General features: G+C 43.1%; 1 protein-coding gene across 8 annotated transcripts; it reads right to left on the reverse strand.

The window, feature by feature from the left end:
* Positions 1-2,490: 2,490 nt before the first annotated feature.
* Positions 2,491-26,812, reverse strand: DSN1 (DSN1 component of MIS12 kinetochore complex). 8 transcript variants are annotated; one of them, XR_014831722.1, is made up of 12 exons: positions 26,637-26,812; positions 25,102-25,144; positions 24,550-24,876; positions 22,246-22,319; positions 21,310-21,382; positions 17,914-18,001; positions 13,856-13,912; positions 13,388-13,462; positions 10,702-10,855; positions 6,829-6,916; positions 5,709-6,268; positions 2,491-3,262 (listed from the first exon to the last, which is right to left on the reverse strand). XR_014831722.1 is itself a non-coding variant. In XM_005672912.4 (11 exons), exons 2-11 carry the CDS (start codon positions 25,127-25,129, stop codon positions 6,165-6,167), a joined length of 1,068 nt encoding a protein of 355 aa, XP_005672969.2. In that variant the 5' UTR covers positions 25,130-25,144; positions 26,637-26,812; the 3' UTR covers positions 2,491-6,164.
* Between the last annotated feature and the right edge of the window lie 422 nt (positions 26,813-27,234).

Genomic DNA, 27,234 nt, shown 5'->3' on the forward strand with positions numbered 1-27,234 from the left:
ACGTTAAAGGCAGGAATTGTGTACAAAGGGAAGAATCACCAGCCCTCAAAAACAAAACCAAGAATTATCTGTCCACAGATTAGTCTGACAACATAATCAGGTGACAGCTATCTTGTTTAAGATACCACCAATGCTTCATTCCACAAGTGAAAAATACTTAGAAAAGAAAGGGTTGGAATTTAAAATTCTGTTACTAATAGACAATGTCCCTAGCCATCCTGAATCTATTTGCTATGAAAATAAAAATTTCAAAGTTGTGTTTTTACCTCAATACAACCTCACAGCTTCAGCCACTTGACCAGGGTGTCATTTGGTTTGTCAAGGCCACATACCCCCACCTGGTAATTGATCACGTTCAATCAGCAATGAATGCAGCCCTGGAAATCATTCATTCTTGCTGATGCAATAACACCCTTTGAAGTTGCAATGGGTGAGTTAAAACCAGAAATTGTAAATGTCTGCTGGAAAAACCTATGGTGTGAAGTTGTGAATGATTTTAAAGGTTCCTGAAGCTCGATGGAGAAGTTAGGAAACTCACACAGCAGGACAAGGTGGTGGGGAAAGATTTGTGGACAGGCTTGATGCAGTGGGAGAACACACTGAAGGTCATTGCCATCAAGGAGTGTTAACAAGTGAGGAATTGGAGTTCCCGTCGTGGCTCAGTGGTTAACGAATCCGACTAGGAACGATGAGGTTGTGGGTTTGGTCCCTGGCCTTGCTCAGTGGGTTAAGGATCCGGCATTGCCATGAGCTATGGTGTAGGTGGCAAACATGGCTCGGATCCCGCATTGCTGTGGCTCTGGCATAGGCCGGTGGCTATAGTTCCAATTAGACCCCTATCCTGGGAATCTCCATATGCCGCGGGAGTGGCCCCAGAAAAGGCAGAAAGACCAAAACAAAACAAAAAAAAAAACAAGTGAGGAATTGGAAGGACTCATGGAGTCATCCACAGAGGAAGAGGAAGGTGAAGGAACTGAAGCAGAAGCAGCAACGTGGACGTTACTGAAATCTGCCGAAGAATTTCGGATTTCACAATTAAAGGGCAAAATCACGAAACATGATCCTCAGATGGAGAGACACGTCATAGTCACGCCTATGATCACCATCTGCAGCCAATACTTCGATGAGTTAAAGAGACAACAACTCCAATTGCAATGTTCTAAAAGCTCTCAGCAAAAAACCCTTCAACTGCTGTGATCCCCAACCACCAACATGGTCTTTCCCTGGCATCCAATCGTCGACATCGTCATGGCTTGATGCCCCTCCTTCTGATGTAGGGTCAGAAGGTCAATAGCAGCCTAACGCCGTGTGACAAGGCCTCCATCATTCACCTCACTTACTTTCAGCCCATAGGCATTGTAGTATTGTGAGAAGGGCAAGTACAGAACAGTAAGATATTTTGAGTGAGACCGCATTGACCCAAATTTTATTACAGTATATTGTTATAGTTATTCTATTTTATTAACAATGTGCCTAATTTATAAACTTTATTGTAGGTATATACATATGTATAGGGAAAAACTTAGCAAATAAAGCGTTTGGTACTATCTTCAGTTTCTGGCATCCACTGGGGTCCTGGAACATATCCCCCTTGGTTAAGAGGGGAGTTACTATAGTTTTCTTTCTGCAGAGTCTCCTTGGAGAAACTTAAATTAGAACTGCTCAGAAGGAGCATTGACTGCCAATGTCTGGCTGACTTCTTCCCTTCTGATGAGTCTCATCCTTGTGAAGGCCCTAAGAACCTTTGCAGGGCATGGCATCCTTCTCTGACATGGGCCCAGAGATGTACCTAAGGCTGCAGAGCGCCTAGCACAGTGCTTGGCCTGAAGAAAGGACTTAGCAGTCAATTATTGATGAATGAACCAGTAGCTTAAGAACCAGAATCCAAGACGGGGCTCCTAACTCCCAGTCCTCCATTGTATCACCTCAGCTACAACTGCCAGCCACACCATTTCCTTTTTTGGGTGCAACATGAGAAATGGAACCTTTTTCCAGAATGATTACAGTAAGCTGAACTACCTCCAAACTTGAATAACACCAACAGGTACAGGACACAATCTCTTGAAAGAGTTTATAATTTCATCTAGTTTCTTTAGTGTGAAGTGTCACTGACTAAAACTAAGGTATTCCCTTAATTCTGGTAAATGGAACACATATTACCAAATATCTCAAAGGCTGAAACTGTCTATAATATTCATCAAGCATAATTCCTGAACCAAATTTGAGGAAAGGGAAAAATAAAAAAGCACAGCCTTTTTTATTATATGATTTATGTCTGTTAACATGTACTGAGTGCTATGTTGGTTCTAGTTGACCTTCCATTCCTATCCACACCTTCTAGGTTAGATGATTAAGTCCCTCCATGCCCGAGTTCCCCATCTATAATGACAAAAAGTTATGGTCTGAATGCATGCAGAATGCTCAGAGCTTAAGTATTATTCCTTTTTTTGTGCTCTATCTGGTATAGCTGTTGAAAACACAAAAACATACTTTGAGTTTAAACAAATTTTTACAACAAAACAAATACAATAAATACAGTGGGGGGAGGTACAATCACCTTTAGAGGGAGCAGATCTCTCCTCATTTTACAGGCAAAGAAATCAAGGACAAGGATGAAGATCCAAACATTTATACTCTTTTGGGATCGAACCTGAGCAGAAGCTGTGACCTGAGCCATAGCTGGCGAAACGCCTAATCCTTAACCCGCTGTGCCACAGCGGGAACTTCTACACTTTTTCCATTACACTACTCTGCTTCAGAAAGAGTAGGCAATTACTCTGATTTTAAAAAGGTTTCCTCAGAGCTGTCCAGTGTCCCTTCTCACTCTACTCTGGACAATATTATTTATTCTTAATGCTTTAATAACTAGATATCAGTAACTTTTTTTTTTTTCCTTTTGTCTTTTTAGGGCCACACCTGCAGCATAATGGAGGTTACCAGGCTAAGGGTGGAATTGGAGCTGTAGCTGCCAGCCTACACCAGAGCCACAGCAACGGAGGACCCCGCCACGCCTGCAACCTACACCACAGCTCACAGAAACACCAGATCCTTAACCCATTGAGTAGGACCAGGGATTGAACCCGCAACCTCGTGGTTCCTAGTTGGATTTGTTTCTGCTGCACCATGACGGGGACTCCAGTATAACTAACTTCTAAATTTTATCTCTAGTCCAGGTTTTTCTACCGAGGTTTTTTTGGTTGTTGCTGTCGTCGTCATTTTTGTCTTTTTAGGGCCACACCCGAGGCATATGGAGGTTCCCAGGCTAGGGGTAGAATTGGAGCTACAGCTGCCGGCCTATGCCAGAGTCACAGCACTGCCAGATCCAAGCTGCGTCTGCAAGCTACACCACAGCTCACGGCAACACCAGATCCTTAACCCACTGAGTAGGACCAGGAATCGAACCCGCAACCTCATGGTTCCTAGTTGGATTCGTTTCCGCTGCTCCACGATGAGAACTCCTCTACCCAGTTTTCCATCTGTATATCCAACAGTCTAGGTGACTTGTTTGGCACTCAAGTTGAGCTACTAGCTTTCCCATCTCATTAACTGATCTATTATTCACCCAGTTGTTAGAGCTATTCCCCCATCCCACCCCCCATCATATTGCTACCACTGTTTTAAACTTACTGTATTTAATCTAACCCATATAGCATCTCTGTGATAAAGATTCTATCGTTCTTTCAACCTTACAGGTTAGAGGTTAAATAACTTTTTCTCAGTCAGTTATCAAGTGGCAGACTTACACTTTTAACACATAGGCGACATGCCTGCTATATTCTAGACTCTGTTCCCACTCATCCACTGCCAACACCCAGCACTGGCTCTCCCCACCTCGGAAACTGCAATAGCCCAACTGGTCTCTCATACCCACATCTCTTGCTTCTATCTATTCTCCAAATAGCAACTAGGGTGATCTTTTAAAAATAATTCCTCTCCTTCTCTTAAAACCTTCTAATGACTTGTCATTATCTTTGTCTCAGGTGGCTCTTACATTGGCAGTCAGCATTCATGCTCTACTAGTCTTTTTTTTTTTTTTTGGTTTGTTTTTTGGCACCACTCAGAGCATGTGGAAGTTTCCAGGCCAGGGATCAAACCCGAACCACAGCAATGACAATGCCAAGTCCTTAACTGCTAGGCTACCAGGGAACTCCCTTTTTTCTTTTCCTACAGAACGTTTCATTCTCTCCTCAGGCCTTTGAAAATACTGCTTTTACCTCAAATAACTGCCCCATATAATTCCTTTATCCTTCTCAAATCAACTAAAATGTCACTTCTGTGGAGAAGTGGTCTTTTCTTGTTCCCTGTCCCCACTAGACTGTGAGTGAGCATCATGAAAAGAAGTCCCATGTCAGTTTTTGTTCTTTGCTCTCTCCCCAGTTCCTAGAACTATGCATAGCATACTGCAGGGGCTCTAAATATAATGAAAGAATAAAGAACAGAGGTTAAAGCAAGGAGATGACACCTTTCACTAACTGGTGCTTAGGCCAAGGTTTAAGACAGGATAACAACTGGATAATTAGGTGAAAAGGGTTTTGAGAATGAGTCATTAACAATAAATTGGTCGGTGTTTTACTGGTAGTTAACACTGAGGCATATCTCTACACTACTACTTAACTTCCAGATCTTGGCAAAGAACCCTATTTTCTGCTAAGACCTCCCTGCCTTTTAATTTTTTTATACATTCAAAATATATACAAACACTGGGACTTCCTGCTATGGTGTAGGTGGGTTAAGAATCCAAATATAGTGGCTAGGGTCACTGCAGAAGCATGAGTTCAAGCCCCAGCCTGGCAGAGTGGGTCAAAGGATCTGGCATTGCCACAGCTGTAGCATAGGTCCCAACTGCAGCTCAGGTTCAATCCCTAGCCTGGGAGCTCCCATAAGTTGTGAGTGTGATCATAAAAATACACACACACACAAAGGACAAGGAAAAGCTTTTTTTTTTTTTTTTTTTTTTTTAGGGCCACACTTATGGAAGTTCTCAGGCTAGCATGCTAGGTGTAGAATCAGAGCTGCAGCTGCTGGCCTATAGCACAGCAACACCAGATCCAAGCTTCATCTGCAACCTACACAGCTCACAGCAATGCCAGATCCTTAACCCACTGAGTGAGCCCAGGGATCAAACCCGAGTCTTCATGGATACTAGTAGGATTCATTACTGCTGAGATGAAACGGGAACTCTGGGGAAATCTTTTAAGTATGTATAATCTTATCATGTAGATTGTTAACAAATACAGAGAATGATGAAAGGAGATATTTGACTTCTTCTTGCCATAAATTCAGGATTTAGGATTTTGACTCAATATTAAAAGCTAAAATACACTATAAACATCAGGATATAGAGAATGTGTGGTATTTCCCTCAATTTGGACATTTTGTGAAGTGATACATGCATGCACCTAATGCAAACAATGCTCACAACTCTTCTACCAAAAAAATCAACCTCAAGCTCTTTCAACCAGCTTTTACCATCTTACCAATTTCTCTCATCAAGGAGTCAATAAATCTTCAACATGTGTTCATTAAAAGAAAAAAAAAAAAATTCGAGTTCCCATTGTGGCTCAGTGGGTTAAGAACCCAACTAGCATCCACGAGGATGCAGGTTTGATTCCTGGCCTTGCTCAGTGGGTTAGGGATCTGGCGTTGCCATGGCTATAGCCAGCAGCTGAGGCTCCAATTTGACCCCTAGCCAGGGAACCTCCATGTGCTTCAGATGCAGCCACCTGACACCCCCCCCCAATCAACTTCAAAGCCACACAAGAAAATCAGTCTCATTCCTTTACAATCAGAATGACCCCATGTTTCATTGGATTTGGTCCTGAATGACTCTGGGTTGTTTCAAAACCTGAAAAACATCTTCACAAAAGGAAAGGTTCTGATCAAAAAGGATATTTAAAAGAAGAGGCCACTAGTTCTGAAGGTCATTCCAAAGCAGAAGTCTGAATCATTCTGTACACTCTTGGAAAAAGTGTCTACATAACATTTTTTCAGATGCCTAAGTTCCATCACTTTAAAAAAAAAATCAAAGTGCTTCATAGTCAGCCAGTAATCTTCAAAGGCAACAGGGCAGATGTCACAGCTCAGCCTGCCATCCAGTTGAGTAGTGGGGCATTCTTCCCATTTCTCTCCTCTAGAGGACCTTGTGGCAGTAAAGCTTCAAAAGGTCACTGACAAGATTTAGAGCAATGTGCGGTTGGTTGTTCTCGGGGCTGAAGCTTGAGCAGTTTTCGAGCTGGTGAAGAATCTAACTGCTGTGTGCTTCTCTTCCCTGCAGAGAAAAGGAGCCAAAAATAAATTTCAATGGAATTCAAATAACTATTCAAAACTTACTGTAGGGACACTGCCAGACACTGAAGGGTACTCCAATGACAAATTAGGGAGCATCTGTCCTCAAGGTGATGGGAGGCTGATAGGAAAGCCAGCTGCAACTATCCATCGCACTACAATCCAATGAATAATGACATGAAGGTAGGTATAGCAAATAACCCAGGACTAGAAGAGGTCAGGAAAAGTGATGGTGAAATAACATGTCATTTAGTGGATTCTTGAAGAATGAAAAGGAAAAAAAGGCAGTGGTTATTTAAGTCCAAGACTTGCCCAAACAAAACAGTCTGTGGAGGTTTAATTCTCAGTCTACTATGCTTCTGTGGAATCTACAAATTTACCAACAACTTTGAGTACCCACAACATAATAATTATTGTGTGTGGGGGGAATCACCTGACATAGGCCTTACCCTCTGAGAGCATATGTTTTGAAGGGCGGTGTGTATCTGAAGGGCTACTGGATACAGAACAGTGCAAGCTCTGGTCCCCTTAAGATGGGCTTACCGAGCTGTACTGACACCTTCTGGAGGCACTGGGTACTCTCATCCATAAAGGCGTGCAGCTGCTTCACAGATCCTTGTAGTTCGTCCATCTGAAGACAAAAAACAGCTGTGAACTGTAAGGGTCCATGGCCTCTTTGAAGTTCCTCAAACACGCCAGGTGAGCTTCTTGCTCAGGAGATTTGCTTTTGCTGTTCTTTCAACCTGGAATGCTCATGCAAGCCATTCTGTCTGCCCCTCCACACCCATTCTTCTTCACAGTGCTCCATGCCCCCCAAGGCTGACCTGCAGGACGACATGCCCTCTGGCTTTTGGGTGGGACTGACCAAAAAGGAGTCAAGAGGGGAGTTCCCGTCGTGGCGCATTGGTTAACGAATCTGACTAGGAACCATAAGGTTGTGGGTTCCGTCCCTGGCCTTGCTCAGTGGGTTAAGGATCCCGAGGTGCCGTGAGCTGTGGTGTAGCTTGCAGGTGCGACTCGAATCCTGCGTTGCTGTGGCTCTGGCGTAGGCCAGTGGCTACAGCTCCAATTAAACCCCTGGCCTGGGAACCTCTGTATGCCTCGGGAGTGGCCCTAAAAAAGGCAAAAAGACCAAAAAAAAAAAAAAAGGTGGGGGGGAGTCAAGAGGGAGGGAGCTGAAGGAGGTCAGGGGATTTTTACCCAGGCCTGCTCCCAGAAGGGTCATCTTGAGTTAGCTGTGTCTCTCAACTGAAGGTCATGGCTCTCTCAAGGCAGCGCACCATATGACTCTCCACCAGGTGCCACAGTAACTGTTGCTCCCTCTAGGTCTAGGGGTAGTAAGTAATAGCTCAGCTGTGTCTAAGCCCTGGATCACTTTACTCCACTTTTGGTTTCCTGATACCAGCTTTTTTTTTTTTTTTTTTTTTGGCCTCCCCACAGCACATCAATGTCTGGGGTAAGAATGTCTTCCTGGGGTAAGAATCAGATCCAAGCCATGACACATGCTGCAGCTGTGACAACACTGCATCTTTTTTTTTTTTTTTTTTGTCTTTTGTCTTTTGTCTTTTTTGTTGTTGTTGTTGCTATTTCTTGGGCTGCTCCCGCGGCATATGGAGGTTCCCAGGCTAGGGGTTGAATAGGAGCTGTAGCCACCGGCCTACGCCAGAGCCACAGCAACGCGGGATCCGAGCCGCGTCTGCAACCTACACCACAGCTCATGGCAACGCCGGATCGTTAACCCACTGAGCAAGGGCAGGGACCGAACCCGCAACCTCATGGTTCCTAGTCGGATTCGTTAACCACTGCGCCACGACGGGAACTCCTTTTTTTTTTTTTTGTCTTTTTACAGCCACACCTGTGGCATATGGAAGTTCCCAGGCTAGGGGTTGAATTGGAGCTGCAGCTGCTGGCCTATACCACACCCACACCAGATCCGAGCAGCATCTGCGATCCACACTACAGCTCATGGCAACACCAGATCCCACTGATCAGAGCCAGGGACTGAATCAGCATACTCATGAATACTAGTTGGATTCATTACTGCTGAGCCACCACAGGAACTCCACAAATGCCATTATTTCACTTCTTTTTATGGCGGAGTAATATTCCATTGTATATATGTACATCTTTATATACTCCTCTGTCGACAGACATTTAGGTTGCTTCCAGGTCTTGGCTATTGTATGCGGTGCTGTGATGAACACTGGGGTACACGTATCTTCTGGAGTCGTGGTTTTCTCTGGATAGATGCCCAGGAGTGGGGTTGTTGGATCAAAGAGTAATTCCATTTTTAGTTTTTTAAGGAACCTCCATACTGTTGGCACCAAACTACATTCCCACCATCAGTGTGATAGGGTTCCCTTTTTTCTACCCCCTCTCCAGCATTTATTGTTTGTAGACTTTTTGATGCTGGCCTTTCTTGCTGGTTTAAGGTGGTACCTCATAGTAGTTCTGATATACATTTCTCTAATAATTAGGGATGTTGGGCATCTTTTTATGTGTTTTTTGGCCATTTGTATGTCCTCTTGGGGAATTATCCACTTATATCTTCTGCCTATTTTTTGATGGGATTGTTTTTTTGGTTTTGAGCTGCAGGAGGTGTTTATATATTTTGGACATTAATCCCTTGACAGTTGCTTCATCTGCAAATATTTTCTCCCATTCTATGAGTTGTCTTTTATTTATTTATTTATTTATTTTTGGTCCTTTTTAGGGCCGCATCTGTGGCATATGGAGGTTCCCAGGCTAGGGGTCTAATCGGAGCCCCAGCTACCAACCTAAACTACAGCTCATGGCAACGCCAGATCCTCAATCCACTGAGCGAGGCCAGGGATCGAACCAGCAACCTCATGGTTCCTAGTCGGATTCGTTTCCACTGTGCCACGACAGGAACTCCCAGGTTGTCTTTTTATTTTGTTTAGCGTTTCCTTTGTTGTGCAAAAACTTTTAAGTTTAATTAGGTCCCATTTGTTTATTTTTGTTTTTAGTCATTACTCTAGGAGGTAGATCTGAGGAGATACTGCTGTGGTTTATGTTAGTGTTCAGCCTATGTTTTCCTCTAAGAGTTTTATAGTGTCTGGTCTTATATTCAGGTCTTTAATTTTGAGTTTATTTTTGTGTATGGTGTTATGGTGTGTTCTACTTTCATTCTTTTACATGTAGCTGTCCAGTTTTTCCAGCACTACTTATTGAAAGGACTGTCTTTTCTCCATTGAGTATTCTTGCCTCCTTTGTCACAGATTAGTTGATCATAGGTGTGTGCGTTTAATTCTGGGCTTTCTATCCTGTTCCACTGATCTCTGTTTCTGTTTTTGTGCCAGTACCATACTGTTTTGATGACTGCGCTTTGTAGTAGAGTCTGAAGTCAGGAAGTCTGATTCCTCCACCTCCATTTTTCATTCTCAGGATGGCTTTGTCTATTCACTAGTCAGGTTCCTAACGCGCAGAGCCACAACGGGAACCCCACAGCAACAGTGGATCTTTTAACCAACTGTGCTGGCCAGGGATCGAATCTGTGACCTGGCACTGCAGAGACACCACTGATCCTACTGAGCCACAGCAGGAACTTCCCCACACCTTTATACTTAGCACTACTGTATAAACAGTCTCTTCATATTACCCTATATCAAACGCCATCTGGTTCCTGTTAATGTCTGGGTTGATACAATACTACTCTCCAAAATGTCCTCATTTCTTTCAGGTCTCTGTTAAAGTGGCATCTTTTTTTTTTTTTTTTGTATTTTTAGGGCTGCGCCTGTGGCATGTGGAAGTCTTATAGGAGCTATAGCTGCCGGCCTACACCACAGCCACAGCAACGTCAGATCCGAGCCGCGTCTGCGACCTACATAAAGTGGCATCTTAGTGGGGCTTCCAGCAACCCTTCTACACACCAACCTGCTGCCCTCCCTATACATTCTCTCCTTCCACTAATTTATTAGCTCATCCCATGTATTTATTTAACTGTCTCTTCATGTTTCCCCTAAGGTAGAGCTGCATATACTTACATCATCTTTTTTTTTTTTTTTTTTTTGGCCTCAGTGTGCAACAGCTTGATGCAGGATCTTGGTTCCCAGACCAGGCACTGAACCTGGGCTACAGCAGTGCTGAGTCCTAACCATTAACACCAGGGAGCTCCCTACTTACATCATCTTATTACACATATTCTTCAGGTCTTTCCATGGATGACAAAGTAGCAAAGCCAGAGATCTCAGGAGTTCCCTTGTGGCTCAGTGAGTTAAGGATCTGGTGTGGTCGCTGCAGTGGCTCAGATTGCTGCTGTGGTGCAGGTTGGATCCCTGGCCTAGTAACTTCCCTATGCGGCAAGCACAGCCAGAAAAAAAAAAAAACAAAAAAAAACACAAAACATGAAACCCACAAAGCTGAATAACTCAACCACAGAAACATGACCCAACTCACCACCAACTCCATACAATCAAAGACCTTGTTCTGGTTCTGCAATATTTTCTGGTAGTCAGGCTTTGTATTAAGGACTTCACTCTGGGAAGACCCAAGATATGTTGTAGGTTCTACTTCAACTTCAGTATTTTTGGTCTTGGTTTCAGTTGATCCTCTAAAAACAGAAAAAGAGTTTTAAAGTAATTTCATAATCATTTTCTGGGGAAAACAATAAAGACTACCTAGGAAAAAACCTCCTAGAAGACTTTATCAACCGGACTGTATACCCTTCCAACCCCATTAGAAGTATAGGCTCTCTTACTAATGAGAGATTATGAAATAATTATCTAGTATAAATGTTTTTATACCACTGGACTCCAGGAAATGTTAGAAGCTTGCTGTTAGTTGACTTCACCTAACAGTAAGGTCCATTTACAAAAAAGGACTGCACTTGGGGTAGAGCCAACGCTTGCTACCCGGAAGTCATTGCCTATGATCCTTTTCCAAAAAAGATTCTGGCCCACTTCAATTATCTAAAATAACTGGGAGTTCCTGTGGTGGTGCAGGGGAAGTGAATCCGACTAGGAACCATGAGGTTGCGGGTTTGATCTCTGGCCTTGCTCAGTGGGTTAAGGATCCAGCGTTGCTGTGGCTGTGGTGTAGGCCAGCAACTACAGCTCCGATTGGATCCCTAGCCTGGGAACCTCCATATGCTGCAGGTGCAGCCCTAAAAAGGTCAAAAAGGCAAAAAAAAAATAATAATAAATAAAATGAAATAAAATAACTGAATATATGGAGTTCCCGTCATGGCGTAGCAGAAATGAATCCAACTAGGAACCATGACATTGCAGGTTTGATCCCTGGCCTTGCTCAGTGGGTTAAGGATCCAGCATTGCTGTGAGCTGTGGTGTAGGTTGCAGACATGGCTTGGATCATGTTGCTGTGGCTGTGGGGTAGGCTGGCAGCTGTAGCTCCAATTAGATCCCTAGCCTGGGAACATCCACATGCTACGGGTATGTCCCTAAAACAAAAAAAGCAAAAAATAAAATAACTGAATATAATGGAGAGTTCATGAAAATTGACAACAATTCTCTAATAACAACTATGACAATTTATTAAGTACTTACTGTGTGCCACAGGTTGCTAAGCACTTTCCATTTAACGCCATGGAATACTTATAATAAACCAAGGAGGTAGGTGCTAATATTATCCCCATTTTCTTTCTTTTTTTTTGTCTTTTTAGGGCCACACCCGTAGCATATGGAAGTTCCCAGGCTAGGGGTCTAAATGGAGCTGTAGCTGCCAGCCTACGGCAGAGCCACAGCAACGCCATATCCGAGCTACATCTGTGACCTACACCACAGCTCATGGCAGCTCCAGATCCTTAACCCACCAAGCAAGGCCAGGGATTGAAACCACAATCTCATGGTTCCTAGTCAGATTTGTTTCCACTGGCCCACGATGGGAACTCCTATCCCCATTTTCAAATGAAAAACTTCAGATTAAGTGCTTGCCCAAGGTCACAGACCTAAGCAGTAATTAGGATTTGAACAGAGACATCTGCCTCCAGAAGCATTCCTCTCCATCTATTAAGCTATGCACCATCAGGGAGTTCCCATTTTGGCTCAGTGGGTCATAAACCCGAGTAGCATCCATGAGGATGCAGGTTTGATCCCTGGCCTCACTCAGTGGGTTAAGGATCTGACGTTCCCATGAGCTGTGGTGTAGGTCACAGACTCAGTTTGGATCCTGCATTGCTGTGGCCAGCAGCTACACCTTTGATTCGGCCTGGGAACTTCCATATGCAGCAGGTGCGCCCCTAAAAAAGCAAAAAAAAAAGCTATGCCCCATTAAAAACTGCCATTTTAAACATTATCTATCTTCATAAGCACATTTAAAGGACGAAGAAAGAAACTAACAACCATTAATGCTTGGACTGGGGAAGTTTCTCAAACTGTATTCCTCAAAGCACCTCTCTACTAAGAGGCCATTCTTGCAATTATGACTTTGGCTAATGTTTATATGTAGTTATGTCTCTAGGTAAGATTCTTTTTGGGAAAAAAGCTTAAAATCACTGGTTTGGACAATAAAACTGAATCAAAATCTACCACTTTCCCACTTTCTTATGTCTTCAAGACCCAGACAAGCATTCCCCTCTCTCCCATACAACCTCTTCCACCACCACTTTCGGGCCTGTATCTCCCTGAAGGCCTGGCCAGGGTTCCCTCCTACACCGGCAGCTCAAAGGCCATGTGCTCACTCGAATCTCTTGATACTGTTCTTGGCCCAGCCCCAGGTTGCCAGGTACAGGGCAGAGATGTGCCTGTCTCCCCCAGGATGTGGAACAGCAGCCAAGAGCAGACAGAGGCAATTCTGTTCTTTGACCAAAAATGGTGACAACTGTCCTTCCCTTACCCCTCACTCTCCATTTATAGTCAGAGCACTAATAGCTTTACAGAGATTTAATGAGTTGTTTGACCCATAAGAATGGATTCATCATTCAACTTATGCTAAGAGAACTGAAACCAAATCAAACTTCACAAGGTAAAAGCTTCCTGGAGTTTCCTTGGTTTAGGATCTGGTGTTGTCACTGATGTGGCTTGAGTCACTGCTGTGTGCTGGTTCAGTTTCTGGCCATAGAACTTCCGAATGCTATTGGATGGGGCTGGGGAAAAAAAAGCGACCTATTTCTAGTTGTAGAGCTAACCTGGATGTGATCTCCTTAGCCTCCTCCTGGTAGTGCAGCAAGAGCTGATCCCAACTCTGACGTTCTAAGGAAAATCTATAGAATCAGAAAAAAAAAATTCACTTAAGTTTTTATCATCTCATTCTGAATCACTCAGGGCAACAACAGTAAGTACATTAGGTGTCTACTATGTTTCTAAGCTGTGAATAAAAAGGTTATAAAAGGATTAGGAAGCATGTTCAATTCAGAGGATATTAATCTAATCAAACATGAGTTCTTAAATTAATATCCTCAGTCTCTAGACTCCATTCTATGAAACTGGCTATTGGTACAGCCCCCAAAATCCCGATATTCAGCGTTCTAACTTCCAGTGTTGATACACAAATAATGACACACTGAACAGGATGTTTACTATTCATTTCTCCTAGGTTTAGTTATTTTCCCCAGATGAACTGACTTTCCAACAAAGGTTTGCTCATTTTTACTTACTTGGTTATGTATTCCTTCATCTCAGCCACTGATGCTTCAAGAGACAAATCTGATGCTCTGCTGGAATACAGATAGGATTAAGAGATTAACACAAACCTAGATCACTCCATTTATTTATTCACTCATTTATTTATTGCCATGCCATGGCAGGCATGTTCCTGGGGTATGGATCAAACATGTGCCATAGCAGTGACAATGCTGGAACCTTCAATGCTAGGCCACCAGGGATGCAATCCAAGATGGAGCTACAAACTACCCCAAGGCTATGGCAACGCTGGATCCTTAATCCACTGTCCCAGGCTGCAGATGAAACCTGTGCCACTGCCACAGCAGGAACTCCTCAGGGGTCTCCTTATTGTCTATTTCTCTCATCAATTCCAATTCACACATGGCCAGATTAACCTCTAAAAATAGTCTTGTTTTTCCTTGCTTAAAAATTCTGTGACTTTCCGGAGTTCCCATCGTGGCGCAGTGGTTAACGAATCCAACTAGGAACCATGAGGCTGCGGGTTCGATCCCTGGCCTTCCTCAGTGGGTTAAGGATCTGGGGTTGACGTGAGCTGTACTGTAGGTTGCAGACACGGCTCGGATCCTGCATTGCTGTGGCTCTGGCGTAGGCCGGTGGCTACAGCTCGGATTTGACCCCTAGCCTGGGAACCTCCATATGCCGCGGGTGCCACCCTAGAAAAGGCAAAAAGACAAAAAGAAAAAAAAAATTCTGTGACTCTCAACTACATGCAGAAGAAAAGCCAAAACTCCACCTGGAACTTAAGGCTCTCTGTGTTCTGGCTCCAGCTAGGTCATTAACTTTGAGTCCGACAGTTATCCTTCATCTATTCTGTCCCAATAATGCCACCCAGCCTCAAATATCTAGGGATGTCAATCTCCAAATTTTTGTTTACACAATTTCTTAGCCTCTCCCCCTCCCACTGATCAAAACCTTAATATCTTTCAAGGCCTGACAATAACTTTTTCATACAACCATTTGTCTTGTCACTTAAACTGAAACTATCAGTTAAAACTATGTTTTACTTATACCAATGGCTCAGCTCAGGAGGGTGATTAATTCTAACAGAAAAGCAAGAAGCAAGGAAAATGCCAAAATTTTGCAGAGGTACTTGGTACTCTGGAAAAGGCAAATCAGATGTGCCCCCTTTCATGTTTTTCTACCAAGGCCTGTGACAAAACAGGCCTCTAGCACCTCTGGCTGAGATGTAGCAGCCTGTGGCTTAAATATACTGCATTAAAAGATAAGTTATGGCGAGCTAAAATATTCTTCATTTCCTGAAGAGCAGTGTCAATTCTACGGATCCATGGAAAGGTAGACTTTTGTGAAGACAAATGTGTGTGCCCAAGTGACCTGATTTGTTGCAGGCTGGGGGTAGAGGGTTGGGTGCCACCCCTGCAGAGGAACTACTAGTTTGGGGGTCGGGTTGTAAAATTTCTCCTAATACTCTTGCTTCCCAACAGTTAAAGAACAGAAGTTTATCTCTAACTTGCATGGACAGCAAAGATCTGAAGAATGCTTTTCCTTTCATCTTTCCATGGCTGGTTCCTTCTCACTATCCAGGTCTTACAGGTCTCGGTGCAAAGAGAACTTTTAAAGAACTTCTCTGAAACCCAAGCTAATGTTGTCCAGGTTCTCAAATCACTATTGTAGTTACTGACTTCTTAGATTATCACTATACTTCCAGCTTCAAGAAGAGCCTAGTACATAGAAGATGCTGGATAAATGTTCACTGAATGGATGAACAACTGTCTAATTCAAATAAAAAGACTTATTTCTCCAAAGAAGACACAGAGATGGCCAAAAGGCACATGACACAATGTTAACTACAATGAGGTGCCACCTCACACTGGTCAGAATAGCCATCATTAAAAAGTCTACAAATGGGAATTCCCTGGTGGCGCAGCAGGTTAAGGATCCAGTGTTGTCACTACTGTGTCTTGGGTTGCTGCTGTGGCACAGATTTGATCCCTGGTCCAGGAACTTCTGCATGTCATGGCTGTAGTCAGAAAAAAAAGTCTACAAATAATAAATGCTGGAGAGGATGTGGAGAAAAGGGAACCCTTGCTAATGTAAAACTGGTGCAGTCACTATGGAAAACTGTATGGAGGTTCCTCTAAAAACTAAAAACAGAGATGCCATATGATCCAACAATCCTATTCCTGGGCATCTATCTGGAGAAAGTCTAATTCAAAAAGATACATGCATCCCCATGCTCACAGCAGAACTATTTACCATAGCTAAGACATGGAAGAAACTTAAAAAGTCCATCGATAGACAAACAGATAAGATGTGATACACACACATATATATATATACACACATATATGTATATACACACATATATATATATATACACACATATATGTATATACACATATATATGTGTGTATACACACACACACACACACACAATGGAATACTACCTCAGCCGTGAAAAGGAACAAGGGGTTCCCGCTGTGGCTCAGTGGGTTAAAAGCCCAACTAGTATCCATGATGATATGGGTTTGACCCCTGACCTTGCTCAGTGGCTTAAGGATCTGGTGTTGCTGCAGGCTGCAGTGTAGGCCAGTAGCTGCATCTCCAATTTGACTCCTAGCCTGGGAACCTCCATGTGTTGGAAGTATGGCCCTAAGACGACAAAAAAAATCTGAATGTGGTGGCTTGGGTCACTGCAGAGGCACGGATTCAATCCCCAACCTGGCACAGTGGGTTAAAGGATCCAGCATTGCCACAGCTGCGACTTGGATTCAATCCCTGGCCTAGGAACTTCCATATGCCACAGGTGCTGCCATTAAAAAAAAAGGAATGAGTGGAGTTCCCGTCGTGGCTCAGTGGTTAACGAATCCGACTAGGAACCATGAGGCTGCAGGTTCGATCCCTGGCCTTGCTCAGTGGGTTAAGGATCCAGTGTTGCCTTGAGCTGTGGTGTAGGTCCACAGACGCAGCTCGGATCTCGAGTTGCTGTGGCTTTGGTGTAGGCTGGCGGTTACAGCTCAGATTAGACCCCCTGGCCTGGGAACCTCCACATGCCTCAGGAGCAGCCCTCGAAAAGGCAAAAAGACAAAAAAAAAAAAAAAAAAAGGAATGAGTTCCCATTGTGGTGCAGCGGAAACTAATCTGACCAGGAACCATGAGGTTGAGGGTTCAATCCCTGGCCTCACTCAGTGGGTTAAGGATCCGGCATTGCCGTGAGCTGTGGTGTAGGTTGCAGACGAGGCTTGGATCTGGCATTTCTGTGGCTGTGGTATAGGCCGGCAGCTGTAGCTCCTATTAGACCCCTAGCCTGGGAACCTCCATACGCCGCAGGTGCGGCCCTTCAAAAAGACAAAAAAAAAAAAGCAATGAGATATTGCCATTTGCAGCAACATGGATGGACCTAGGAATTATTATACTAGGTGAAATAAGTCAGACAAAGACAAATACTATATAATATCACTTATATGTGGAATCTAAAATACGATACAACTGATTTACAAAACAGAAACAGACTCACAGACATAGAAAATAAACTTATGGTTACCAAAGAGGAAAGGGGATGAGGGAGGAATAAATTAGGAGTTTGGGATTAGCTGATACAAACTACTATATATAAAATAAAGAAGATCCTACTGTATAGCACAGGGAGATATTTTCAGTATCTTGTAATAAACCACAATGGAAAAGAATATGAATAAGAATATATAACTGACTCATTTTGCTGTTTACCAGAAACACATTGTTTTTTTTACTTTATGATTTTAATTTTTTCCATTATAGTTGATTTACAGTGTTCTGTCAGTTTCTACTATACAGCAAAGTGACCCAGGTATATATATTCTTCTCACATTATCCTCCATCATGTTCCATCACAATTGACTGAATATAGTTCCCTGTGCTATACAGCAGGATCTCACTGTTTATCCACTCCAAATGCAACAGTTAGAAACTAACACATTATAAATCAACTATACTCCAATTAAAAATTTTTACATAAAATAAAAATTATCCCATTATTAGGATATCATCCTAATTCAATTATAATTTTGGACAGACACGGAATTGCTCTTACCCTTCTGAATCTTCGAAACATTTTTGTAGAGTTCCATTACTTTCCAATCTGTCTGCAAAATGTTTCAATTCTTCAGAAATAGAAGATGCTAGGCAGAGTAGAATTATATGTTATAAAATAAAGAGAACAAACATTTTCACAGTGAGTTGCTCACAAAGATAAAACATACTGAAGGCAGTGTAAGCTCCAGGGTCCCCTGTTACATTCTGGCCCTCTCACCCATTCAAAAAAGTGGTATAAATATGAAAAAAGATTTTATCTTTTTTCTTTTGTTAGGTGGAGATAAAATGGAAGAAAACTCCTTTTTATGACATTTGTAATAGTGTTTTTTTTATATTTGACTGGTGGAAAAACAGTTAAAAAGATCTATCTGCATTGACATTTCATTCTTATTTATTTTTTTGTCTTTACTAGGGCTGCACCCATGGCACATGGAGGTTCCCAGGCTAGGGGTCTAATCGGAGCTGTAGCAGCCAGCCTACAGCACAGACACAGCAACACCAGACCTGAGCTGCATCTGTGACCTACACCACAGCTCATGGCAACGCCAGATCCTTAACCCACAGGGATCGAACCCTCAACCTCATGGTTCCTGGTCAGATTCGTTAACCACTGAGCCACAATGGGAACTCATAGACATTTCATTCTTTTCAAGAGATCTTGTCTGCTGACATGGGACAAAGAACATATGACAGAAGTCAGGCAATGGGCAAGAGTATAATGAGAAAGGCACACAAAGAATTATGGGCATAAGGTAAAAACAGGTCTCGTCTTAGACCTGGAAGAGACCACAATTACATTCAGGTGAGGAATGCAGCAGGGAAAAGATGTGTTAAACACTTATCAAGATAACCTTGGCCTATCTACTCTAATTATGGTGATGGTGCAGTTCTGAAATAAACAGTTTTAACAAGCAATTAAGTCTGACTGAATGTACTTTCAAGATATTTTAAGTGGGTAACACTGAGTATTCCTGACCTGGATGTTTGTATAATTATACCGTAAGGAGAATAGCTACTTTCTAGAAAGTTGAAAATTGATTCCTGGGAAAGAATATTTGTAACTTATGTTACAGACGAACAGCTAATTTCCTTGATATACATAGTTCCTAAAAAAAATCAATATAAAAGAGCCAATATCCCAATTTTTAAAAATGAATACAGGATATGGACAGACAATACATAGAAAATAAAGTACTAAAGGCTCCTCTCTAAAAATACGAAAAAATTAGGGAGTTCCCATTGTGGCTCAGTAGGTTAAGAACCTGAAAAAAAAAAAAGAATCCAACAAAGTATCTGTGAGGATGTGTTTTCAATCCCTGGCCTTGCTCAGTTGATTAAGGATCCAGCATTGCTGCAAGCTGTGGAGTAGGTCCCAGATGCCACTCAGACCGGGCATTGCTGTGGCTTTGATTTAATCCCTAACTGTGGAACTTCCATATGCCACAGGTGCAGCCATAAATAAATAAATAACTATGGGAGTTCCCGTCGTGGCACAGTGGTTAACGAATCCGACTAGGAACCATGAGGTTTCAGGTTCGGTCCCTGCCCTTGCTCAGTGGGTTAACGATCCGGCGTTGCCGTGAGCTGTGGTGTAGGTTGCAGACGCGGCTCGGATCCCGCGTTGCTGTGGCTCTGGCATAGGTCAGTGGCTGCGGCTCCGATTCGACCCCTAGCCTGGGAACCTCCATATGATGCGGGAGGGGCCCAAAGAAATAGCAAAAAGACAAAAAATAAATAAATAAATAAATAAATAACTACAATTAAACTAAAAAAAAATATATATATATAATGAAGAAATTAGTTGACACAACATTGTTTTTTGTTTTTTTGGGTTTTTTCTTTTTAGGGCCACACCTGCAGCATATGGAAGTTCCTAAGCGACGGATCAAATCAGAGCTGCAGCTGCAGGCCTACGCCATAGCCACAGCAACCACAGGATCTGGGCTGCATCTGTGACTTATACCACAGCTCATGGCAGTGCCAGATCCTTAACCCACTGAGTGAGGCCAGGGATCAAACTGAACCCTCGCCTGGGAAACTTCTATATGCCACAAATGAGGCCCTGAAGAGCAAAAAAACAAAAACAAAAACCCTAAAAAAATTAGAACTCCTCATGGTAGGTTAAGGATCCCAAGTTGTCAATGCTGTGGCTCTAGTTATAGCTGTGGCGCAAGTTCAATCCCTGGCCCAAGAACTTCCACATGCTGCAAGTGCAGCCAAAAACAAAACCAAAATCAACCAAACAAAAAACTTTTATCATCTAGTAAGCAGTAAAAAATCTAAGAGTTCCTGTTATGGCTCAGTAACACCAAACCTGACTAGAATACATGAAGATTCGAGTTTGATCCCTGGTCTTGCTCAGTGGGTTAAGGATCTGACATTGCTACAAGCAGCAGTGTGGGTCATGAATGCAGCTCAGATCCCACATTGTTGTGCCTGTACTGCAGGCTGGCAGCAGCAGTTCTGATTTGACCCCTAGCCTAGGAAATTCTTTATGCTGCAGGTGCAGTCCTAAAAAAAAGAAAAAAAAAGGGAAAAAACCCTAAATTTTTAGTTATAGTATAATAACAGTAGTTAATTCCAATCTAGAAATTTATGTTATTTTTACTTGAATATGTGCCAAAAAAAAAAAAAAGACTTGTATAAAAGGTAATCATTACCCCACTCATTTTAATAGCAAAAGACTGGAAACGACCCTAACAGTCCATCAATAAAGAACTGGTTAGTGGAGTTCCTGTGGTGGCGCAGTGGTTAACGAATCCAACTAGGAACCATAAGGTTGCAGGTTCGATCCCTGGCCTTGCTCAGTGGGTTAAGGATCCAGCATTGCTGTGAGCTGTGGTGTAGGCCGGCAGCCACAGCTCCAATTTGACCCCTAGCCTGGGAACCTCCATATGCCATGAGAAACGGCCCTAGAAAAAGCAAAAAGACAGAAAAAAAAAAAAAAAAGAAAAAAAAAAAGAACTGGTTAGGAGTTCCCTTGTGGCACAGTAGGTTAAAGATCTGGTGGCTTTTACTGCTGTGGCTTGGGTTTGATCCCTGGCCTGGGAACTTCAATATGCCCCAGGAGTGGCAAAAGGGAAAAAAAAAAAAAAAACAGTGTAGATAGAATTACTCATTTGATATTAATGTATAAACGGTTGGAAATGCAATAAATAAATCTCTCTACAAGGACACACAAGAAGCTGTTGGCTGTGGTTGCCTGAAGGTCAAGGTGGACTTCCTAAGCATATATTCTTATTTTTTCAATGAAATTCCCCAAAAAAGGAGGGAGTCTGGTTTTGTGAGGCAGCAGTTCCTGTAAATGGGAATCCTGAGAGTGGGGCTTCAACAGACCGTAATAGAAAGTGCAGACAAAAAGTCGAAGCTTGCTCATCTAGTCTTAGTGACTTACCTTTGGCTCTAAAATTTTCAAGATTGAAGCCCTCAGTGCCCCTTAGGAAAGGTTCAAGTTTCTGAACAGAGAACTAAATAAAGAAAAGCATTTTCAGTACAACCACCAAGGTTTCACAGGCTAGTCCTGAGTTTATATAATTTTATGAGAAATATGAATAAAAGTGATTTTTTATACATAAGATTTTTCATATAAACAAAACAAGAAAACAAAAGGTAAGGAAAAAAACTCTGTTGCCTAGACTATATGATTTGATTTTTGATTCAGGAAAAAATAATTATTTAATTAGCACAAATGACTTGCTTATCCAACAGACATGACCACCGGTTAGCCGTATACTACCAACTTAGAATGCAGTCACCTCAAATGTCTGCTTGAACTTGTATCTGACCTCTACCCACTTTAAATTCCCATCATTTGCTGCCAATGAACAAAAGGTACTAACTAGACTTCAGAAATCTCTGTTAACTGTTCAGTTAGCAGCAGCAACACCAATGTGACTGGTAGAGCCTAGACCAGAGACCAATCAGCTGGTGGGATTAAATCTGGCTTTTTTTGTTTCTTGGCTGCACCTGAGGCATCTGGAAGTTCCCAGGCCAGGGGTAGAACCCACACCACAGCAGTGACAATGCCAGATCCTTAACACATTGAGCCACCAGGAAACTTTTAAATCTTTTTTTTTTTTTTTCATTTTTGGTTGCCCTGCAGCATATAGAGCTCCTGGGTGCAGCCAATCCCGTTGTGCCACAATGAGAGCTCCTTAAATCTGACTTAAATTAACCCCACTAGAGGAGTTCCACTGTGGTGCACTAGAGAGAAACATCTCTTAATCTTTACCAATCACATACTGCTATCTTTGGGAGCGTCCCAGTAACAGTTAAAAAAAAAAAAAAAAAAAAAGACAAAGAAAGCATTTCCCAATCCTGAGACTCTCACCTGGAAACTAGAAAGCAGGAGAGAGCCCAGCCGCTTGCTTTCAGCTACATTGACACTGATGGATCTGCAGAGCTCTAACAAAAAATATCAAAATATCACCACATTTAAGGAGCTAGATACTTCCACAGTTAGCAAAGTTTAAAACCCCCCCCAAAACTGAAAAATTCCTTCCCCCTTGATGTAGTCCAACTTAAAGTAAGAAAATCCAAGAAGCTTTCCCTAACTAGAGGGAGAATTCATATATAGTCACATCTAATTTGTTCAGGATCACCCAACAATGAAATGTATACATCTGTGCAGCCTAACTTTAAAGTTATAAACTTCTCTGTGTTACAAGAAAATCTTGTCTTGCTTGGAGTTCCCATCATGGCTCAGTGGTTAACGAATCCGACTAGAAAACCATGAGGTTTTAGGTTCGATCCCTGGCCTTGCTCAGTGGGTTAAGGATCCGGCGTTGCCATGAACTTTGGTGTAGGTGGCAGATGCGGCTCGGATCCCAAGTTGCTGTGGCTCTGGTGTAGGCCAGTGACTACAGCTCCAGTTGGACTCCTGGTCTGGGAACCTCCATATGCCGCAGGAACGGCCCTAGAAAGGACAAAAAAAAAAAAAACTTGTCTTGCTAAACAAGGTAGGTAAAAAAATAATTTACTTTCTTTTTACGTTTTATTTCACCAAAGAAAGGAGATAGCGACATTTCAATATTTTTATGACAGGCAATTCAGGGTGCTTTAAATACACTGTCTTAATTTCTTATAAACTGTGAGCTCTATTTTACAGATGGGGAAACTGAAGCTCAGAGGGGAGATGACTTGTTTGAAGCCAGAGACTGACTGGTGGAATCAGAATTCAATCCCAAGTCTCTCACCAAAACTTGTGTTTTTCCCATTAATACCATGCTGCCTCTTTAGAGTGAGCTAATGATAACATTAATAGCAATTTGCTGAACACTTGCTATCTACAAGGCATTTTATATACACATCTCATTAAAACTTGAGGCAAGGATCTTATCAATTCCATTTGAGAGAGGCTAGGTAATAGGAAACTTGCCCAGAGTCACACAGTGAGTCAGCCTGAACTGAAAGGCCATTTTTCATAAATTTACATAATTGTGCCACTGAATCTTCAAATAACTAGAAGATATAGATACTGTTTTTTAATTATGCCCATTTAAAAACACCAATCATTATACAGCAAAGGAAATTTGCTTTGAGAATTATGAGAGATACATGTCTTTTTACCCTCCAGCTTCAGATAGTTGTTTTTAAAGTTCTTTTGTGTCCTCTCTTGATTACTTCTCTTTGCTTTTAGTCATGAAAAACAGGGTACCTTCTGCCTAGAACCGAAGAAACTTGGCAAGTGGCCAGGAAAAACTGGCAATAACAAATCTTACTATACATAGGTGATTTTCTATCATACAGAATTTTAGGTCCATGTGCTCTGGAACAGAGATGAAGCTAAGGATAATCTTAGGAAATTGAGGTTTTTTGGCACGACTACAGAGTAAAGTGCATGAGCATAACTGTGGTGGCAATTTTCTGATATGCTATGTGGCTCTTTTTATCCAGATTTCCTTCTAAACATTCAAACATCTGGAAGTGAGGTGACGTCTCTAAAATAATCACAACAGCTTAACAATTGAGCTATTTGTTTACCATGTGCCAAGTACTGTGTATAATCAACTCATTTACTCCTCATGAAACCCTGTAAAATAGGTATTATCTCATCCTGTTTACTGATGAGGACCCTAAGGCAAAGAAGGTCACACAGCTAGTAAGTTCTCCCTGAAATGTGCTACTTTCCACATTAACTCTTGTACTTCAATGCTTACTGAAATGTCAATATTATAAATCCACACAAAAATCACAAATACAGCATGTCTAAAAACTAGGTTTTTACTCTAGATATTTTTGTGTTCTTCCTGCTGAGACAGTTTCAGTTTTAAAGCCTAAAATCATGTAGCAACTCATCCACCTTCTGTTCTGATATGAGGCAGAAAGCCATAGGAAGAATTATTTCCAGCAGAGGTGAATGAACAACTGGAAATCAGATTTTCTGTTCATGGTAAAGATTACAATGGGCAGCTAATAACATGATATAAAGAGTGATGATACCGAATGCTTACTAGGTGTTTGACATCAGTACTTATCCTAGAATATTCCTACAGATGAGGGAACTGCAGCTCAGAGAGTGATCTGCTCAGTTATAGAGCTAGCAAGCAGCAAAGTCAAGTCTGTCTTTCTGCCATACCTCACTGCCTCTTAATCTGAGCTGGAACTCCACTGCCTTATGGACATAGCACCCCACCTGTGATGCCCTGATGAAAGGGAGGCAGTGACTTCCGACGGTTCGTTTCTTTCATACTTGCTCGCCGCCAGGATTGCCTCCTGTCTTGACGATGGGCAGACTGTTCTTGGGGGGATAAATGAAAGGGCCTGGCTTGAAGTCCTTCCTGGTAGCTGAGATCACAACTTCCCCCTCTTTTAGGGCTAGAGCCAAGGTGAATTTGTTCCTCCGAAACGCCTTCGGTCATCTCCAGGGAGGCAGGCGGTTTACTACAGGCTTCCACAGTGTTAGGATCTGATTCCAGTTGATGATCATGAGTCTTAGACGTCACTGGTTCCTCTTCTAGCACTTATTATAAAAAAGCCAAAACACAGAATCAAACCCATCACAACTAGGTATCTGTGCAAAAAGTGGAAAAAGAAAACATATGCCCCAGATCATGGAAATATTGAGGAAGCATCTCTGCAAATATGAGAACAGGTAATTTCAAATCCACCAGGAGTCAGGAAAGCAGGTAGAGCTCAGGAACCTAAACCCAAGGCAAGAAGAGCAGAATTTCACCACAATACTCACCTTCTACAATCTCTGATCCAGAAGTCATCCTGGGTGAAGAACCCTGAATATGGGAAAATGAGATGATCTGTGCTCATTTCAGTCCCAGCCTTGCTAAGACTTTTCTATCCCAAAACAGGCCTTGTGTTTTCCAGTCTCTTTGATTTGCCCCCCTCTCTGCTCCACAAAATTCTACCTGCCTGATGAGACCTAGCTCAATCCCACCTCACCCTCCTCCTCCAGAGAGTATCTGCAGGACTCATCACCTCCTGTTCTGAATTTCTACAGAATTTATCTAGAAATACTCATAACTCCCTTAACACATGCTCCATCTTATCTCCCAATTATTTTGTTTTTAACGAGACCCTAATTCCATTAATTCAGTTGATGGCAGTAGGATCTACACAGTCATCAAAACATGAAAAAAAAACACATCAGCATTAATTCTCCAGATCCAAAGGCCTGTAAAATTTTTCTCCGTCACCAGTTATCAATTTAGTTCAGGTCCCATAATTTCTATCACCTCCTCCCCACAGGAGTCTAACAGCCTCACCACTAGTTTTCATACATGCAACAGTGCTCCTCTCCAATTCATTCTTTAGACAGCAGCAGAGATTCTTCCAGTGAACTCAACACCTTCCAGAAGCCAGTCCCAACCAACCATTCCTGTTTTCTCCTGCGGTCCCATTTCACACACCACTGTGGAATCTTTGCATTCACTGCCTGTCAGACTTACTCATCCCTCTCAATCTAGCTCAGGTGTGAACTTTCACACCACTTCTCTTTGGTACAGTCGGTTGCTCCACCCCTAGGTCTCCCTAGCACTGGCTGTACAGTCTGTTTATGTCTGTCTCCCCAGCCAGACTATTTCTAGTGCCTGTCACAGACAACTGACTCACTGGAAGAGGGCAGGGACATGACTGAGGCATCTCTGTGCATCTTCCATGCTTCCCCCTTTGCCCAGCAGAAATCTGCATGTTGGGGGTGGTGGTGGGGTGCTTAGAAAAGAGAAATGAATGTATGTGGAGACACAACACAGGACAAGGGGTGGGTCAAAGATCTAAATCACCACAATTTCGACTGTATCACTAGATGAAACCAACAACAGTGACTTGTTAAGGGCTTACTATATGCTAGGGCTTTGCCTCATTATCCCATTTAGTCCTTCCCACTGCTTGCTAAGAACCATCATTAATTCCACGTTGCAGATAGAGAAACTGAGGTGCAGAGGGGCAAAAGTCTGGCTCCAAATTGTTATGCAGCCAGCCTAGAGCAGGGGCGAAATTCGAACCAAATTGTGACCCACCCCTAACCCTCAACCACTGTTCTAGAGTCTAGACCGTGGGCTCTGCAAACAGGCACCGAATGAGGAGCTGCCCCCCCTCAGGCTTCATCTCGCCGGGAGATGGCAATGCTCCCTCCCGCCCCCCACAGTCCTGCTGTCGGGCGCTGGCGACTGGCGGGATCGCGTCTGGGCCGAGAGGGGTCCAACCCCTAAGAGGCTAGTACGATAGTGGGCCGGACCGCGTCCAGGGAGAGTTCTACTACTTCCTGACCTCAAAGCGACGCCTGTCCAGCACGGAGTCTCCGTTCTCGAAACACAAGGCCTCAGATATCTCTCCGCGAGGTCGAGTTACTCCCGGACGGCCCGCGCAAGTACGCTACTACTTTCCAGTCTGGGTCCGCGGCCCTAAATACCCGCCTGCGCCAACCCTGCCCCTAGTAAAACTCCCGCCGGCCAAGGACGCATGCGCCGCTGGCGGCTTCCCTGACTCGCGCACGCGCAGGCGCAGGCGCACAACGCTAGCTTTCCCTCAAAGTGCATGCGCAAACTGGAGTGCAAGCCTTTTACGAGCTCCGCCCCCTTTGTTGAAGTCTTTCCCCGCCCAGAGTTGGCCACAGTCCCCACCTTCTCAGCTCCGCCACGCCCAGGGAGTCACTAACTAGGTTACGTCACAGGGTCGGGTCCTTTGCGCAGGATGTGCCCAGAGTCTTTCTAAGAGGGAAAGACGGAGGCCCAGAGAGGTACTTACAGTGCTTTAGCGGATGGGCAATGATGAACCCATGGTCCCCCTTCCCTTTATTTTCTTAACTCTAAAAAATGTGGACCGTGACCCTCTCAGGGCAGACTGGGAGCACTTCTTCCAGTCCCGC

This window comes from Sus scrofa, chromosome 17, assembly GCF_054392235.1.
Source record: "Sus scrofa isolate SSC_HxYL_T2T_F1_AM1 chromosome 17, Sscrofa_HxYL_maternal_Yorkshire_Landrace_v2.0, whole genome shotgun sequence".
Lineage (NCBI taxonomy): Eukaryota > Metazoa > Chordata > Mammalia > Artiodactyla > Suidae > Sus > Sus scrofa.

What these genes read in the sequence shown, in the direction of transcription:
- DSN1 (XM_005672912.4), bottom strand. Translation starts at nt 25,129, where the DNA reads ATGACTTCTGGATCAGAGATTGTAGAAG. An exon ending in CTTTCATCAGGGCATCACAG is followed by an intron (nt 22,320 to 24,549) that starts GTGGGGTGCTAT and finishes ATTTTTTGTTAG; the next exon opens with AGCTCTGCAGATCCATCAGT. An exon ending in TCCTGCTTTCTAGTTTCCAG is followed by an intron (nt 21,383 to 22,245) that starts GTGAGAGTCTCA and finishes TTCTTTATTTAG; the next exon opens with TTCTCTGTTCAGAAACTTGA.